The sequence below is a fragment of the Zootoca vivipara genome, chromosome Z (assembly GCF_963506605.1).
Source record: "Zootoca vivipara chromosome Z, rZooViv1.1, whole genome shotgun sequence".
Taxonomy (NCBI): domain Eukaryota; kingdom Metazoa; phylum Chordata; class Lepidosauria; order Squamata; family Lacertidae; genus Zootoca; species Zootoca vivipara.
This window is the reverse complement of record NC_083294.1, coordinates 43,526,189-43,542,158: the sequence shown is the minus strand read 5'-3', so window position 1 is coordinate 43,542,158 and position 15,970 is coordinate 43,526,189. Positions and strand designations below refer to the sequence as shown.

The 15,970-nt window shown below is 45.3% G+C and overlaps 2 protein-coding genes across 4 annotated transcripts in view; both read right to left on the bottom strand.

The window, feature by feature from the left end:
- ATP11C (ATPase phospholipid transporting 11C) overlaps positions 1 to 15,970 on the bottom strand; it is an 895,731-nt gene that overhangs the window by 691,314 nt on the left and 188,447 nt on the right. The window lies entirely within an intron of this gene.
- The window catches only part of MCF2 (MCF.2 cell line derived transforming sequence), an 89,897-nt gene continuing 73,965 nt past the window's right edge, over positions 39 to 15,970 (bottom strand). For all 3 annotated transcript variants that reach the window (XM_060270479.1, XM_060270482.1, XM_060270480.1), the window contains 7 exons: positions 12,204 to 12,282; positions 11,291 to 11,354; positions 10,039 to 10,145; positions 9,507 to 9,619; positions 8,654 to 8,766; positions 5,891 to 5,991; positions 39 to 2,503 (listed from right to left, as the gene is read on the bottom strand). In XM_060270479.1, the coding sequence (XP_060126462.1) occupies positions 2,463 to 2,503; positions 5,891 to 5,991; positions 8,654 to 8,766; positions 9,507 to 9,619; positions 10,039 to 10,145; positions 11,291 to 11,354; positions 12,204 to 12,282 (618 nt within the window). In that variant the 3' untranslated portion in view covers positions 39 to 2,462. The remainder of the gene's footprint in view (positions 2,504 to 5,890; positions 5,992 to 8,653; positions 8,767 to 9,506; positions 9,620 to 10,038; positions 10,146 to 11,290; positions 11,355 to 12,203; positions 12,283 to 15,970) is intronic.

Here is a 15,970-nt window from a genome sequence, read left to right as displayed (position 1 = left end):
GCAGCATAAAACTCCACACAAAATGAAAATGTCTCATATATATATATTTTATTTAACAATGTTTATAATTCTTTTTAAATATAGATTTAACACATTTTACAAGTACATTTACAGTATAATTTCTAGAGAGGGCAGAAACCCTTCTGGTTTAGCTTCGATATACATTTTACAGCTCAAGTGGTAAACCTGGCTACTCTTAAGGTGTCAAAGATTTGTGCAAATTTTTCCAAAGTCCTAAGAGTACAATCCTAAATGTGTCTACTCAGAAATAAGCCCAGCGGATCTTATTTCCAGGTCAGTGGGTGCAGGTTGCAGCTTAAGACTGTACATTCAGGCTTGCAGAACTAGCCAGCTTCATAAATAAAATAGTGCACGATTCAGAACTAGAAAGACACAATTAAAAGGCCAAGGTGTGTTGTGGTTGCCAAGACAAAGTATTTAGGTGTGGAGGTTTGGGTTTTTTGTTCTTTTTTAAGTGATCTCCACAGCACGACTGGCTAATCTACAGTAAAGAGTAAAGAAGAAAGGAACCCATTTTAAATGTAACTAGTAACTAATGTACAGTAACTTTGGATGGTGCTTTATAGAATATCTGTTAAAACGGTCCATTTGAATTCTCACAAAGGGCTTGCATATTCTAGGATCCTGCCATTCATTCTACAGTGTTGTTTTCTTGCAGAGTGGTGAACAAGCAAAAAAATGGTTCTGAACAGAATAACAGAATTATAGAGTGAGAAGGAACCCAAACCACCACCTAGTCCAGTGTTTCCCAAACTTGGGTCTCCAGCTGTTCCCCCCCATTGTCCCTGCCCACTGGTCCTGCTAGCCACGGATGATGGGAGTTGTAGTCCAAAACTAGCTGGGGACACAAGTTTGGAAAATACTGATCTAATCCAACCACCTGCAATGCAGGAATTGAAGCTAAAGAATCCCTGAAAGATGGCTATCTAAGCTCTGTTTTAAAAAACTCCAGTGAAGGAGAGTCCACCACCTAATATATCACACAGTATTTGCATTAGAGGTGATTATGAAATTGACGGTTGGAGGAGAGAAACCATCCCCACCCCGAATACACACATTACCAATGTTTTTTGAACTTATGTCCCCAGCTGTTGTTGGACTACAACACCCATCATTCCTAGCTAGCAGGACCAGTAATCAGGGATGATGGGTGTTGTAATCCAACAATGGCTGGGGACCCAAGTTTGAGAAACACTGCATGATTAGGCTGATGAAATGTGTGCTAATGCACTGTGGCAGTACAAGCTTGGAATCTGTGGTTCAGAAACTCAAGTCTGATTTTTTTTTAAAAAAATTGTGTTTCTCCCCTTCACATTGTGGTGTGTAAGAAAATAATAATAATGACTACTGCAGCTTACCAAGACTGTATCAATTCTTATTTGCAGGCATGCAACCAAACGCCTGTCTTGAGCCATTCTGAGTAGTGAGGTCACAACACCTACCCTGTGTTTATTCTTCCCATATGAAATTTGAATTACATACATTACGTAGAACTACCTGTATGGACACATGAATGCTAAGGGCAGAGATAAAACGAAGAAGCACAACAGGAAATAAATTATGTAAACTTCATTTTAAAAAGAAAGAATGAAAGAGAGGGGACATACTCTCTCTCCTCCATTCCAGCATCACGTCATTCTCAATAACAATGCTGAAGAGTACAGTCTTAGCACAAAGAAGAACATTGCTTTTTTAGTGCAAACAGGGACACTGAACTCAGTTATGGCACGTGTGTTCCCCAAAAAATCACAATGTAAACTTGGACACTTAGTAGGTCACCCAGGAACTCCAGGGAACCCAATAGGAGTTTCGACAATCTTGAGTTGTCAAATATGATCTTGAACTACATCCTACGGATACCCTGGGCTCTGGATCAGACCCTTAGTGCAAAAGGAGACTCCACTCCTTCGCAACAGTATTGCATCATCCAGCCTGAAAGATGGTCATATGTTGTTGAGATGTATCCATGCCTGTTCCAGAGGGGCAACAACCAATGAACTAGAAAGCAGCTTATTGTGACTATCTGGTCTAGACCCAACCGAACATAGGAAAGTGCAGCCAACTGCAGTGACGTGTGGTTGGGAAACACATCTTCAAGAGGAAGCATCAGGCATCTTAATAAAGGCAAAAGGAACCACCCAATTAGTTATTAAATGTAGTTCAGTGGATGCCATGGAGAGGACGGGGAAAGTGAAAACAAAATGGTACCCTATTTTCCATTGGTGGGAGGAAGTGGGAATTAAATATGCCAAAAAACAAAAACAAAAATGACTTCTACTGAAGGTCATGGAGAATGTTGATGGAGCTGTGATGTGCTGCAAATGTGATGGATGACAGAGAGGTGGATCTCCAGCCATGGGTAAGTCCTCCCTCTTGAACAACCACTTCAAATCGCCACTGCAGCATTCAAACATGACATGATATGAGTTCTCCCTTTAAATTCAGGGGGAGCTTAGCTTTCTCGTCTTATACATGGCAGCGTCTATAAAGCAACGAAGAGCAACATTAGCATTAGGAGGAGCGTATTCCAAGATTACATAGGTTCTTACGACCATGCAGCTTATAACTCCTCTGTTCCCCAAAGCACAAGGCAGTGTAGGACAAGCTGGCCAGAGGACTGCCTTCTGTTCCAAAAGCCAGCAAGAACGAACAAATAAGAGAAAACTCAATTCAACAACTTTGCATTCCACAGAGCAGTCACAAATCATTAAGGCTACATAGACACGCAACTTAAAGTGCATAAAGAGTGCAATCCAGTGCATTTAAATAGCTTTGCAATTTGACTGGTTGAGGTTCTGCTACAATTCCTTTCCCCGAACACACCCCCACCCACCCCATCGATAATTGCAAAACATTATCCAGCACGCTTGTGAAAAGTGGAAATAAACCCATAGTTGTCTCCAGCTGCTCAGGACAGACCCAACGCAATTAATGGACCTACGTTCATCATGTCCATTCATTTCAATGGGTCTACACTGAGTAGAACTGGTGTTGGGTGCAATCCCTCCCCTAACTGAATCAAACCACCAAAGACCAGCTAAAAGGCAAGTTCGCTTTGTTAACACAAGGTTTTGGGCCAAGACCCTCCCAATAAACAAAACTCTTATCGGAGATTTAATAAAATGGCAATATATATTATGATGCACCAAACTGGCCTATTAACAGCTGTCAGTTCCCAGAGGGAGTAAACCCAATATTCCTATTGAGATGCCATCAAGCTGGCCATACTTTCTTTCTTAGGTGCCTTGAATTCTGGACATATCTTACAATATATTTGTCAAGGTTACGGCCCTAGACCCTGGTTTACGAATTGCAGCCCATCAGGCGTTAGGTCAACTTTTTTTTCTTTTGGCGATTCTAGGCAAGATTAGGCAATCCGTAGCATTTGTGCATTCTTTGGCATAAAAGATAATAAGGTGGGATTAATTCCGAACCATGACCATTTAAGTGAGAACTAGGACTTCGAGATGCCAGGCCACAAGGTCATGGAAGCATGGAATTAATGCAGCATGCAAAAATTCATTTGAAAGCAGAATAGAGCAGGAAGTTAAGGGGGGGGGAGATCTCTTATTAAAAGTGCTACTTGTTGGTTGAATATGATATAAAGGATGGAGCATAAAGCATGTGGACATGAGAGACTGCTTTACAGCAGGTAAGGAACCAGCCACATTTTGACCAGCAGGACAAGCCTTTATTTGTTTTTATTATATTCCCACCTTTTCCTCAATGAGCTTAAGGTGCTGTGTGTGCTGCTCCTTCTCCCCATTTTATGCTCACAACCCTGTAAGATAGGCTAGGAGGCCACCCAGTGAGCTTCATAGCTGAGTGGGGATTTAAACCCTGGCCTCCAAGGTCCCAGTGTGATATTCTTACCATGACACACCAGGCTAGCTTACTGTGTCTACTGTGAGCCAACTGAGCCCACTTTACTCTTCCCCGGTTAGTGTTGTATCCAAACGAATTGTTATGGCTTGTTTCACTCCAAACAAAGCATTTAGATCAGTGTTTCCTCAAACCTGGGTCTCCAGTTGTTGTTGGACTACAACACTTTTCATCCCTAGCTAGCAGGACCAGTAGTCAGGGATGATGGGAATCCTGGAGACCTAAGTTTGAAAAACACTGGTTTAGATAAACCAAGGTTTCCTCTTAGCTCACCAATCCTACTTTGCATGTGCGAATGGAATCATGGTTCTTTGGTTCAGGTGTAATGGCAAGCCAGCAATTGTGTCTTGTTTTCCCCACATGCTAGTGGGGAAGAGTGGAGCTGGTAAGATTTGCTTGTGAATGGTAAACTGTGGGTTATGGCTTACTTTGATGTGTAGACACTGCCCATATATCTATATAACTAGCATTGCCTGCTCTGACTGGCTCCCTATGGTCCCAGGCAGAAGTTTTTCATATTGCATATTACCTAATCCTTTAAAGAGGCGATCCCAGGAATTTCACTTGAACGTGGGAAAATCTCAGATAAATAAGTCTTAGGTGGATTGGTTTGGATGCAAGGCTATACCATAGTTTAGCATTACAAGAATAAGCTGCAGTGAACCTTGCAATTCTCTCTCCTCTGTCTGCCCTCAACCCCGGGATAGCAACAAGGTGAAGTTGGGAAACTTTTTCTTCCATTTTAGATTTTAGAAAAAGAGTTGACAATGTCATCTACATGCAGACAAAGAGTGATTAATCCTAATTATGTGTTAGTTGAAACTAGTCAACTTCAAACCATGGTTTATGAAGCTGGCTTGTTCCGACTAACTATAATTAGGATAAACACAGTTTAGGATTTGTGTGAACCACTAAACAGTGGTTAATTTAAAATGGAAGTGAAGACTTTGGGTCTCCTCTTCCTCAGGATCATGCTGGAAGTGAGGGGGAAGTGCTTGTTCTCCTAATGCTAAACAATTGTTTAGGTTTATGTCCTAATGCCACCATTATCTCCTGGCTTTTGTCTGCACTTTATCCTCTCCCAGTGTAAAAAACAATAAATTGACAAATGAACCCTTATTTCAAAAGAGACAGTGTGCCCAGTGACACCAAAAGGCCCTGAATCGTAAGAGGAAAAGAACTGGGGAGTAAACAAAAGGTATCCCATTAGAAACAAGAGGTGAAGGATTTCAGATACGCTTCTCTATTGAATGCAGCTCTCTTTCTAAGACCCACAGGTCTCTGCCTCCACCCATCCTCTGTCACTTGCTATTGCCATTAGCACTGGATCAAATATATTTTTTCTACTCAGAAAGAAAAAAATAACAACCTGCAATTAACTGAGTGCAGAGGAATGGTGTGGCCATCACTGGAGCATGGATGAAAAGTCCAGCCTTTCTATGTAGAGTCAGGTTTTTCACACAGAATCTTAGCTGAACATATTAGCTGTCATTTTGAATGAGCCAGCATGTTTCTAGTCCTCATTATTTGCAGGGGAAAATGTGTGTGTGCAGGTTCCCATGAACTAGGGAACAAGTGTGTCCTGGCAGCCATGTCTATTGTTTGGTGGTTAGTTGTTAAGTGATTACATGTTCGCCTGGATTAGATGTTAAAGTCTCCTGCCTTTAGCACTTATTACCATTATTATTATTATTATTATTATTATTATTATTATTATTATTATTTGGCAGTTCCATATTTGCAAGAAGTAAAATCAAAGTAAGCAAATGAAAAGGAGAGGGGAAAGATTGTATCATACTACTGATAACTTTTTGAAGCAATTCAGATACTTGATTTTTCTCCCCTGCTCAGCGTAATTCAAAAAAACTGTGGCGAAAGCCAGGATTTCCTCTAAGCAAGCAGCCAATGCAAAGCAGCCAGTGCCTCCAAACTCCTGCAGATTCCAGTTCCAAAACAGTCAGAGTGAGATACACTCAGAGTGAGATACCTGCATCTCGGGCATGGCGAACACGACAGTCCCCGAGAATGATTTGCAAACTATTGATGGGCACCCAACCTTCTTTTCTTCGGTTGAGGTTTTTGACCAGCCTTTTAAGATGATAAAAGAAAAGAAAACATATGCATTAAAAAGGTGTACAAGAAAACCAATGTTTGCATATCTATACACAGCACGCAGGACGACTAAACTACGGTAAAACACAGTTTTATGGCACCTTAAAGGCTAACTTGTTAGGCTCGTGAAAGACAAGGCAACCGATGGCTATGAGCCATGATGGTGTTGTGCTACCACCAGTGTTAGAGGAAGCTTGCCTCTGAATACCAGGTACCACAGTGCACAAGTGGGGAGAAGACCAAGGTACTCATGTCCTCCTTGCTGACTTCTTATTTGGGCCACTGGTTGGCCACTGAGGTCAGGAAGCTGGCTTAGATGGGCCTTTGCCCTTGCTCTTCTTATAGTCATAAGACTAGAGCCCAGATCCATAAGGCAAGGGCCATAGCTCAATGGTAGAGCACCTGGAGGGCATGCAAAAGATCCCAGGTTCAATCCTTGGTATCTCCAGGTAGCGCTGGAAATTTGGAGGAGACAACATTGAGCTCTAGGTCCAACTCAGTTTCCTCTGGAGTGGGATATCAGTTGGCAAGTGAATGAATACACAAGGAGGTGGGTGGGGTATGTAAAGCACAGAGTCAACAGCACGTCAGCAGCATGTTACAGCCTGTGGCAACCCAGTTAGAGCCATCAGGTGCCAAGGAGATAAAGAACTACACAACTTTTAGAAGACATCTGAAAGCAGCCCTGTATTGGGAAGTTTTTAATGTTTGACATTTTATAGCTATTTTAATACATGCTGGAAGCCGCCCAGAGTGGCTGGGGGAAATTATTATTATAAGTGAGCATAGTGTTGACAATAACTAGTGAAAGAACAATCACCTTTCAGCACTGCTGAGTAGTTCAACGATGGCAGTGAAACAGGAAGCCGTTACAGTGGTACCTCGGGTTAAGAACTTAATTCTTTCTGGAGGTCCATTCTTAACCTGAAATTGTTCTTAACCTGAGGTACCACTTTAGCTAATGGGGCCTTCCGCTGCCGCTGCGCCGCCACCATGCGATTTCTGTTCTCATCCTGAAGCAAAGTTCTTAACCTGAGGTACTATTTCTGGGTTAGTGGAGTCTGTAACCTGAAGTATCTGTAACCTGAAGCGTCTGTAATCCGAGGTACCACTGTATATTCAAAGCTACTTAAGCTCAAATTATATTGCCATTTTCATCAGTAATGCTAAGTTTAGTTGCTGTAGGTTTGCTTAGCACAGCATTGAGCTAGTTGAATTCCCACAGGCTGTGCTTTTGAATCTTATTCCTATTTAACTCAGGTCTCTCATCTATCTGTCTACCTACTATCTATGTATGATATGATGTGTGTGTGTGTGTGTGTGTGTGTTGTGAGTAAATTCATCCAATGTCTTGCACTTGGAACTGGGTGTGGAGAGTGAAGGTGAATGGGACACAGCTGTGGGCAGCCTGAGGAAGGACCCTCTGCCCTGTGCGGATTTTCGTAATATTTTGTCTAAGTTTTCTGTTGCTGCTTCAATTTCCTGTACACCGCTTAGAGATATTTTAAATATAGGAATTAAACAACTAAATAATCTATCAAAGTATGTATCTCTATAAAGGGCCACAAGACTCCTAGTTGGTTTTGCAGCACAGGCCGACATGGCTACACCTCTGAAAGCAGTAACAACATATTACCAGATTCAAGAGATTACAGCTCCCTCTTCACTTCTCATTGTTTGTTTATTGAAGCTATTTCTATACTGCCTTTCATGTGAGGATCAGAAAGCAGTGTACCAAAGTTCAATGAAATCACACCGAGACAAAACTTCAGAATACAGTGGTACCTCGGTTTAAGTACACGATTGGTTCCAGAAGTCTGTACTTAACCTGAAGCAAACTTAACCTGAAGCGAACTTTCCCATTGAAAGTAAAGGAAAGTGGATTAATCCGTTCCAGACAGGTCCGTGGAGTACTCAACCTGAAGCGTACTTAACCCGAGGTATGACTGTAATTGGTTCCAGAAGTCTGTACTTAACCTAAAGCATACTTAACCTGAAGTGACCTTCCCACTGAAAGTAATGGAAAGTGTATTAATTCGTTCCAGGTGGGTCCACGGAGTACTTAAACTGAAAGTACTCAAACCGAAGCGTACTTAAACCGAGGTATGACTGTAAATACAACAGCAGCCAACATAAAGCCAAAACAAACACACTGGGAAAACAAACACTCTGTCTGCTATTGGGGAGTGAGTTTCAGTGCAGGTATCGCAGAGGAATCCAGTGTGACAGCTGCACTAGCAGAAACTCATTGCACCACAGATTGTGTAATCTATTTTGCAACAAAGTTATCGGAAATGTGCTTGTGTGTTCTCTTGGGCAACAACATTCTACTGGGACAAAACATTTTGCCAGCGGAACAAGCTTACAGCGGAGTGAATTTAACTTAAAGGTAAAGGTAAAGGGACCCCTGACCATTAGGTCCAGTCACGGACGACTCTGGGGTTGCAGCGCTCATCTCGCATTATTGCCGAGGGAGCCAGCGTACAGCTTCCAGGTCATGTGGCCAGCATGACAAAGCCGCTTCTGGCAAACTAGAGCAGCAAATGGAAACACCCTTTACCTTCCCGCTGGAGCGGTACCTATTTATCAATGTCAACACCTGCCTTAATTGTTGCTGAAAAAGATCTGGGGTGCTCACCATTGTCCTTCTCCATCTTCATGCAATAGTTGAATCACATCCCCATTTTTCACTAGCAAGTCTTCTGAATTGCTCATCTTGCAGTCTGCCAGGGCTTTATATTTTCCTGGGAACTGAGACACCAGGAACAAAGATATGGCTTATTTCCAGAGAGCAGTTCCAGCCTCCCAGGATGCCAAACTTCCCCTTACAAAAATATATAAATAAACCCTCTCACATACTCCAAATCTAATTAGAGCCAGGCCACATCTGCACTGTGTGTTTAAAGCACTATGATATCATGATTTCCTGCAAGGAATCCTGGGAACTGTAGTTTATTAAGAGTGCTGAGAGCTCTTAGGAGACCCTTATTTCCTGCACAAAAGTGCAATTTCCCCTGGGAAGAGGGGTTTGTTGTTATTATTCAATAAAGGGGAGAAGCAGCAGTACTGGGCCCAATGTCTCATGCTTCACAGAGTAGCTTCAGAAATGCCGAGTTCCCAGTAACATACCATTCACCTGAAATGAATCTGGTATGTGTGTTCTGCAAACTTGTGTGTCTGTGTCAGGTACAAAATCTGCTATTCAAGTCATTATTAGATAAATTGTTATAATTGGGAGGTTGTTGTTTTTTAAAAAATCAATTACAAATGAATTTAATATAAAGGGGATACAACAATAAAAATATCAACAGTAATCACAACAACAGGTTACAGGTACAGAGCCATCACAAAAAAGGGAAAATATAACAGGAGCAATTCCAGTTGTGATTCATGGATGTTGATATTTTTATTGTTAAATGACACCAAGATGTTTTATAGGAAGTGATTCCTACGTGGAAATAAATCAATAAAGTTCAAATGGTTCAACTAACCAACTGGTTCCCATCTTCTTCTTCCGTGTCAGAACACGTCAAGAAGTAGTTATGGCTGGACCAATCATCAAGTCCTTCGCAGATTTCCAAAGAATGAGACATTCCTGGCCAAGCTGCATGGGGAGAAAGGGATACACGATCACCACTGCTTACAAGGTCACTTGTAGAACATTACTACAAAATCCGGAATGGAGAATCTCCAGCTCCTATCATCCCAAACCACTTGGCTGGGGATGGTGGAAGTTGGAGCCCCCATCAACACTTGAAGGTTGGGTTTTTCCTGTATGCCTCCTAGGGACGGTGGGTGCAACCAGAAATGGGGCATGCATCGGGGGCAGGCACTCGCTTGCTGCCCCCCTCCCCCCCATATGTAGATGTGTGACTAGGGAAAACACACTTCAGCCTAGCTGGAGAATGGACAGGTGTCCCTAAATACATTTGGGGAAGAAAAGATGAGATTTACACAGGCAACACAGAGAAAATTGCACACTTGGGCCAAAGAATGAAGAAGATGCTATCAAGCTGCACATACTCCTGCTTGGCTTGTTCTGCGGTGAGGAAGCCACGCTCTCCAAGGCCACGGGGCTGGTACGCTCAGAATCGTTTTCCTCTGAGCTTATGGAGGCTCTTGGTTGTTTTCTGAAAACACACAGAGTCTGTTTAGAGAAACTGAGGCAACAAGACCGACCAAACTATGAGCAGGTAATCCCAGCAATACCAATGTGGTGTCCATTCCTAAGCATATGCAGTGGGGGTGTAGGTGCTAATCCCCCCTCCCATTCTGTGTCCTGATGCAGTTCCTCCAAGCTCTCCACCGATTTTGCCAGATACAATCAAAAGCAGTGGGTGAGAGTTGTATTTTTAGCACTTTACATGATCAAGCTGCTATGAAATAGGTGCACTTCAGTTTTTAGCCCCTATAAATGATTCATGTGCTTTATAGTACAGTATAGTTTTATTAACTGCTATGTATTCCATGATATACGGTTAAGCTGTTAGGAACTATGCACACTTTAACTTTTTTAGCCTTTGTGAACTTACGTTTTTGTTTTAATATTTTGAAATTGCAAGCTATCATACCTGCCTTGGCAGAAATGCAGTCTATAAATCCAATCAATAATTTATATACACTTGGTTAGCTTTTGTACCCGCAGTGGCTGCTGGTTATATTACTGCTGGCATGCAATTGCACTGGAATGTTTATTGTATCTGTCATTAATTGATACAGTTTAAGGATAGTTTGTTTTATGATTACTTTAAAATGTTACAATGTCCATACTGAATTATTCAGTTGAAACCGAATTACTATATGTTGGAATTCTGTTTTGAAATGGTGTACAGTGGTACCTCTGGATGCGAACGGGATCCATTCTGGAGCCCCGTACGCAACCAGAGCAGTATGCAACCTGAAGCACCGAATCTACACATGCTTGTCACGCGATTTGGCACGTCTGCGCATGCGCGTGACATCATTCTGCGCGAATGGCTGAACCCGGAAGTAACCCGTTCCGGCACTTCCGGGTTTGGCACGTTTGTAACCCGTGATGTACGCAACCTGCAGCGAACGTAACCAGAGGTATGACTGTAGTGTCTGAATGTTAATGTAACGATACACTGATTCACATTTTAGGGGCCACTTGGGGCATATTTATACAGAAAAGTTGCATACAGATTTAAATAATACTGTAAATACATAAAAATGTAAGGAAAGGATTGGACCGGGTGGAGCCCAGCATCCTGATGGGCAGAAATTAGCTATTTTGTCTCAGGCCCTGCTGACTTACCCATCACTCAGAGGAGGGGAGAGTTGGATCTGGTCTGTACATGAAGGAGGTTGTTGCTTCTCAACTGTGAATATAATGCAGATATGGATTAGCTTTTTGTCATGTATCAGGCAAATGTTCACAAAGTTAGGTGATGGAGACCATCAGGTGCCTAGGTCTGGACTCAAAATCCTGAAGCAGATAAATCCTTGGCTTGATGCAGCAGGCAAATGGTTTATGGACCTCCCCTTTTAACTAGCCCTGCATGCTGACCTCATTCTTGGTAAATGTGGGTTTAAATTAAAATTTCTCCAGTGCCACCTATTCATCTCAACCAGGGGTACAATATGTTTTGTGGTCTGAAGGCTGGAGAAAGATCAAGCTTGCAGATTATGGATGGAAAAAATATTCTATGAATAGAAAACAAATTCTATCTCAATCAGACTTTACCTCAGATTTGCAAAGTGGATTCCCAATGAGTGTTTGGAGATTTTTCCAGAGGGGAAAGCTAAACTGCAAATGTTTTGAAAGAGCAGTTCATTCTATTTCTCTTTCTTTTAATTTTCAAAATTGTTCTACAACATAATTCCATCAATGCACCATTTTACAAGTTAAAACAAACCCTATTTAATATTTTGCTTTTCAGGTGCAGGCACTCAGAAGCTGCATCCCAGAATTTGAATTTCTGACCAGAATTAACCTGGGGCAGAACATACCAGGTATCTGAATCCTGGAATAAATGTCAGAATGGAAATGCATGAGTTCTCACAAAACTTTGCTGATGTCGCACAACGCAGGTGAGAGAGTTGTACTGGTACCAGCGGGACAGCAGCAGGGGGAGGCATTTTTCCATTTCTCCTCAAGCGGCAAAACAGGACACACCACCCCTGCTATTCACGACAGGGAAGTCCAGAAGGTCCACCCTCCAAGGTACCTTTGATGAGTTCCTGCTGCTTGAACAAAACCTTTCTTATTTCATTTAGCCATGCCATCTTCAGGTCAACCGTTTGTGCCTGACAGAAGAAGAGAGAACTGCCTTGAAGTCCTTCTGGACAAAGAACAATCACTTCTCTGCTATCAGAAGTTAAGAAACATGCCCCTCCCAAAAACAACCAAAGGGTGGTGTGGAAAAAAGAAAAGGTGTTGACAATCCCATAATTTATTCATCCAATTTGATTGATTGTGTGAGGGACAAGGGATATCGCGAAGTCCCTCCCCTCCTGAGTTCAAGCCCGTCCCCGAGCAAAGGGGAAAGCAGGGAGAGCTCCGATTCCAGTGGGGAAGCAGGAAGTCGTGTCCGAGGCTCAGGCAAGGTAAAGGAGCCAGGGTCCCAGGTGGGACAGGAAGGGGCAAGTAAGGGGGGAAGACCCATCCCCCCAACTCCAGAATTACGCAGGAAGAGGAGGGGCAAGAGGATGGGTCTGCCAAAGCTTTTGTGTTGGAGAAAGACGCGCCAAAAGCCATTAGGAGGTTCTGAAACCGACTGACAACATCGCTCCGTGTAAATAGCAATGACTTGAGCACTGTAAATACGCAGCACCAATAAAAGAATAAAATGCAGAGCTGCGTAGCGTCGTTACTCTGAAGTAGTTCACTCCGGCCACTGTGACAGCAACCTCCTAATCATTTTTGGGCTACTTTGGAGTTGCCGGGATGAGCGTGTCCGAGGCGGAGAAGTGGCGGCAGATCGCTGAGCAAGCCCAGCTAGAACTGCAACAGCTGTCGCTGCAGGCGCAGGGAGAATTGAAGGCAGCTAAAGAGGAGACTAAGAAGGTCCAGGACGACCGGCTACAACTTGCGGAACAGGTGAGAGAGCTCCAGGAAAAAGAGCAGCATTTAAGGGCGGTGGCGGTAGACCTCCAAAACAAGCTGGATGCCGAGAAAAACAAGGCGGGAGGGGCTCCCCAAGTCCAAGTGCTGCCAGGAAGGAGAGCAGGGACCCTTGTAAGCAAGTTCAATGGAGACCCGAAGGAGTTTCAGGGCTTTGAGACTGAGATCGTGTATGCTCTTGAGCTGCACCAGAATGAGTTCCCCGATGATGAGCACAGAGTAGCGTTTATTGTGGAACATCTCACCGGAGCAGCCAGGGAGTGGCTAAGACCGTTAATCGCAACCAAGAATCCTTGCATGAAAAATGTCCAACAATTTCTAGAAGGTTTGAGGACGATGTATTCGTCCGATAGTCATTTGGACCAGACTAAGGAGGAACTGCATAATTTACGCCAAGGAAATATGACAGTTCGCGCATATTGGGCGAAATTCACCATGCTGGTGCACAGACTGGGGTGGGTTTTGGATTCGCCTCCCATGCAAGCTGCGTTTTACTTGGGTTTGAGCGAGGAGGTGAAGGATGAACTCTCGAGAGGTCCAAAGCCCAGTACTATGGATCAGCTGAGCAAAGCAGCTCTGGCGGTGGGGGTGAGGCAGGAATCCCGGTGGAACGACAAGCAAGCGACGCGCGCAAAGCGGGCTTGGTTCCCACGGTCGCAGGAGAAGCCACTCCCTCAACAACCCTTTCAAGCCACGCCTGGAGCCAGCCAGGACCAGGAGCCCATGCAGATTGATAGCGCGCGCGCGCGGGCTTTTCAAACCCCAGCGGCGCCAAGACGCAAGGAGGGAAGGGGCGGGAATTGCTTTCTCTGCAACTCACCCCAGCATCTCGTCAGGGACTGCCCACATCGCAGGGAGTGGCAAGGAAAGGCGGGAACGGTGGTACCCTCCCCCACTGACGCAGCACCACAGCAGGGAAACGGGAAAGCCTGGCTGCAGGAGACAAGGGGCAGCAGCCAGGCACGGTCAGCAGACAACAGCCCCAGCCCGCCCACCCGCACAGAGAGGTGCAGAGCCAGCCCACCCCTCCCAGAGCAGGAGTGGTTCTAGAAGTGACGCTCACGCTCCCAAATGGCTATCCCCTGACGGTTCTCGCCTTAATTGACAGTGGGGCGTCCGCCAACTTCTTCTCGAGAAGCTTTGCAGAAGAGCACCAAATCCAGCTTTTGCAGTTGGATTTTCCTCTGCACGTGGCAACCATTGACGGCAGGGAGCTGCTGGGAGGGGCCATCACACATCAAACCCCCCCCATGCGAATGACGGTGGGAAGGCACTCAGAGACACTGGCGTTCAACGTCACCACCATCTCAGACCCCCCCATCGTCTTGGGCATGAGCTGGCTGGCGCGCCACGACCCCTCCATCAGTTGGCACCAGAGGTGCATCACGTTTGGGTCAGACTTTTGTCTGGAACATTGCATGCAGCACCAACCAGGGGAGGGGCCTCCGATAGCCACGGTGGCCACCATGCATATCAAAGGGGGTGAGGCAATACCCAAGCAGTACTGGGACCTGCAGGAGGTCTTCAGCGAAGCTGAGTCCGACCACCTACCCCCGCACAGGCCTTTTGACTGCCAGATCAACCTGGTGCCAGGGGCGACGATACCCCCAGCCAAGCTGTACGCCATGTCAGACCAGGAGCTGGAGGATCTGCGCGCTTTCATCGACAAGAACCTCAAGCGGGGGTTCATCAGAGAAAGCAAGGCAGCAGGGGGCAGCCCGGTCTTCTGGGTGGACAAGAAAGACACGCAACAGCGCCGTCTTGTGGTGGACTTTAGACGGCTGAATTCGGTGACAGAGCCAGTGGCTTTCCCCATGCCCAGAGTGGATGATCTCCTGACAGCGGCACGCAGGGGCAAGATTTTCACCAAGCTGGACCTAAGGGGGGCGTACAACTTGATCAGGATCCGGGAAGGAGATGAATGGAAAACCACGATGTTCACGCCTCTGGGCTCTTTTGAATATCTGGTGATGCCCTTCGGTTTGCAAGGGGGCTCAGCATGCTTCCAGGCCTTCATGCACCACGTCCTGGGGTCCCTCCTCTTCAGGAAATGCTTGGTCTTCCTAGATGACATCCTTATCTACTCGAATGACCCAGTGCAGCATGTGAAAGATGTCAGAGAGGTGTTGCAACGCCTGAAGGAGAACCACCTGTATGTGAAGCTGGAGAAGTGCAAGTTTCACACCAAAGAGGTGGACTTCCTGGGCTACAAGCTGTCAGACAAGGGGCTGGCGATGGACAAGGACAAGGTGCAGGCCATCCTGGACTGGCACAGCCCCAGGACGCGCAAAGATGCCCAACGCCTACTAGGCTTCGCTAACTTCTACAGGAAGTTCATCAAGAACTTCTCTCGCGTTACGGCTCCCATCACGGACTGCCTGAGAGGCAAGCAGAAGTTCAAGTGGACACCAGAGGCGCAAGCAGCGTTCGAAAGCCTCAAGAGAGTGTTCGCCTCAGACCAAAACCTGTTCCATGTGGTGCAGGACGCGCCCCTACGCATTGAGACAGATGCTTCGGAAAAAGCTGTGGGCGCGATTTTGTTGCAACTGGACGCCAACAGGGAGTGGAGACCCTGTGCCTTCTTCTCCAGGAAGCTGACACAGCCTGAACGCAACTACACAGTGTTTGATAGGGAACTTCTCGCGATCTACGCTGCGTTCCAGCACTGGCGACACTTCCTGGTGGGCGCCAAGCACCCCATCCAGGTGTGCACAGACCACAAGAACCTGGAGTTCTGGAGAACTGCCAGGGTACTCAACCAGCGGCAGATACGGTGGGCAGAGTTCTTCTCGAACTTCAACTTCTCCATCCACTACATCCCGGGGGAGCAGAATGTCAGGGCGGATGCCCTCTCCCGCAAGCCAGAGTACA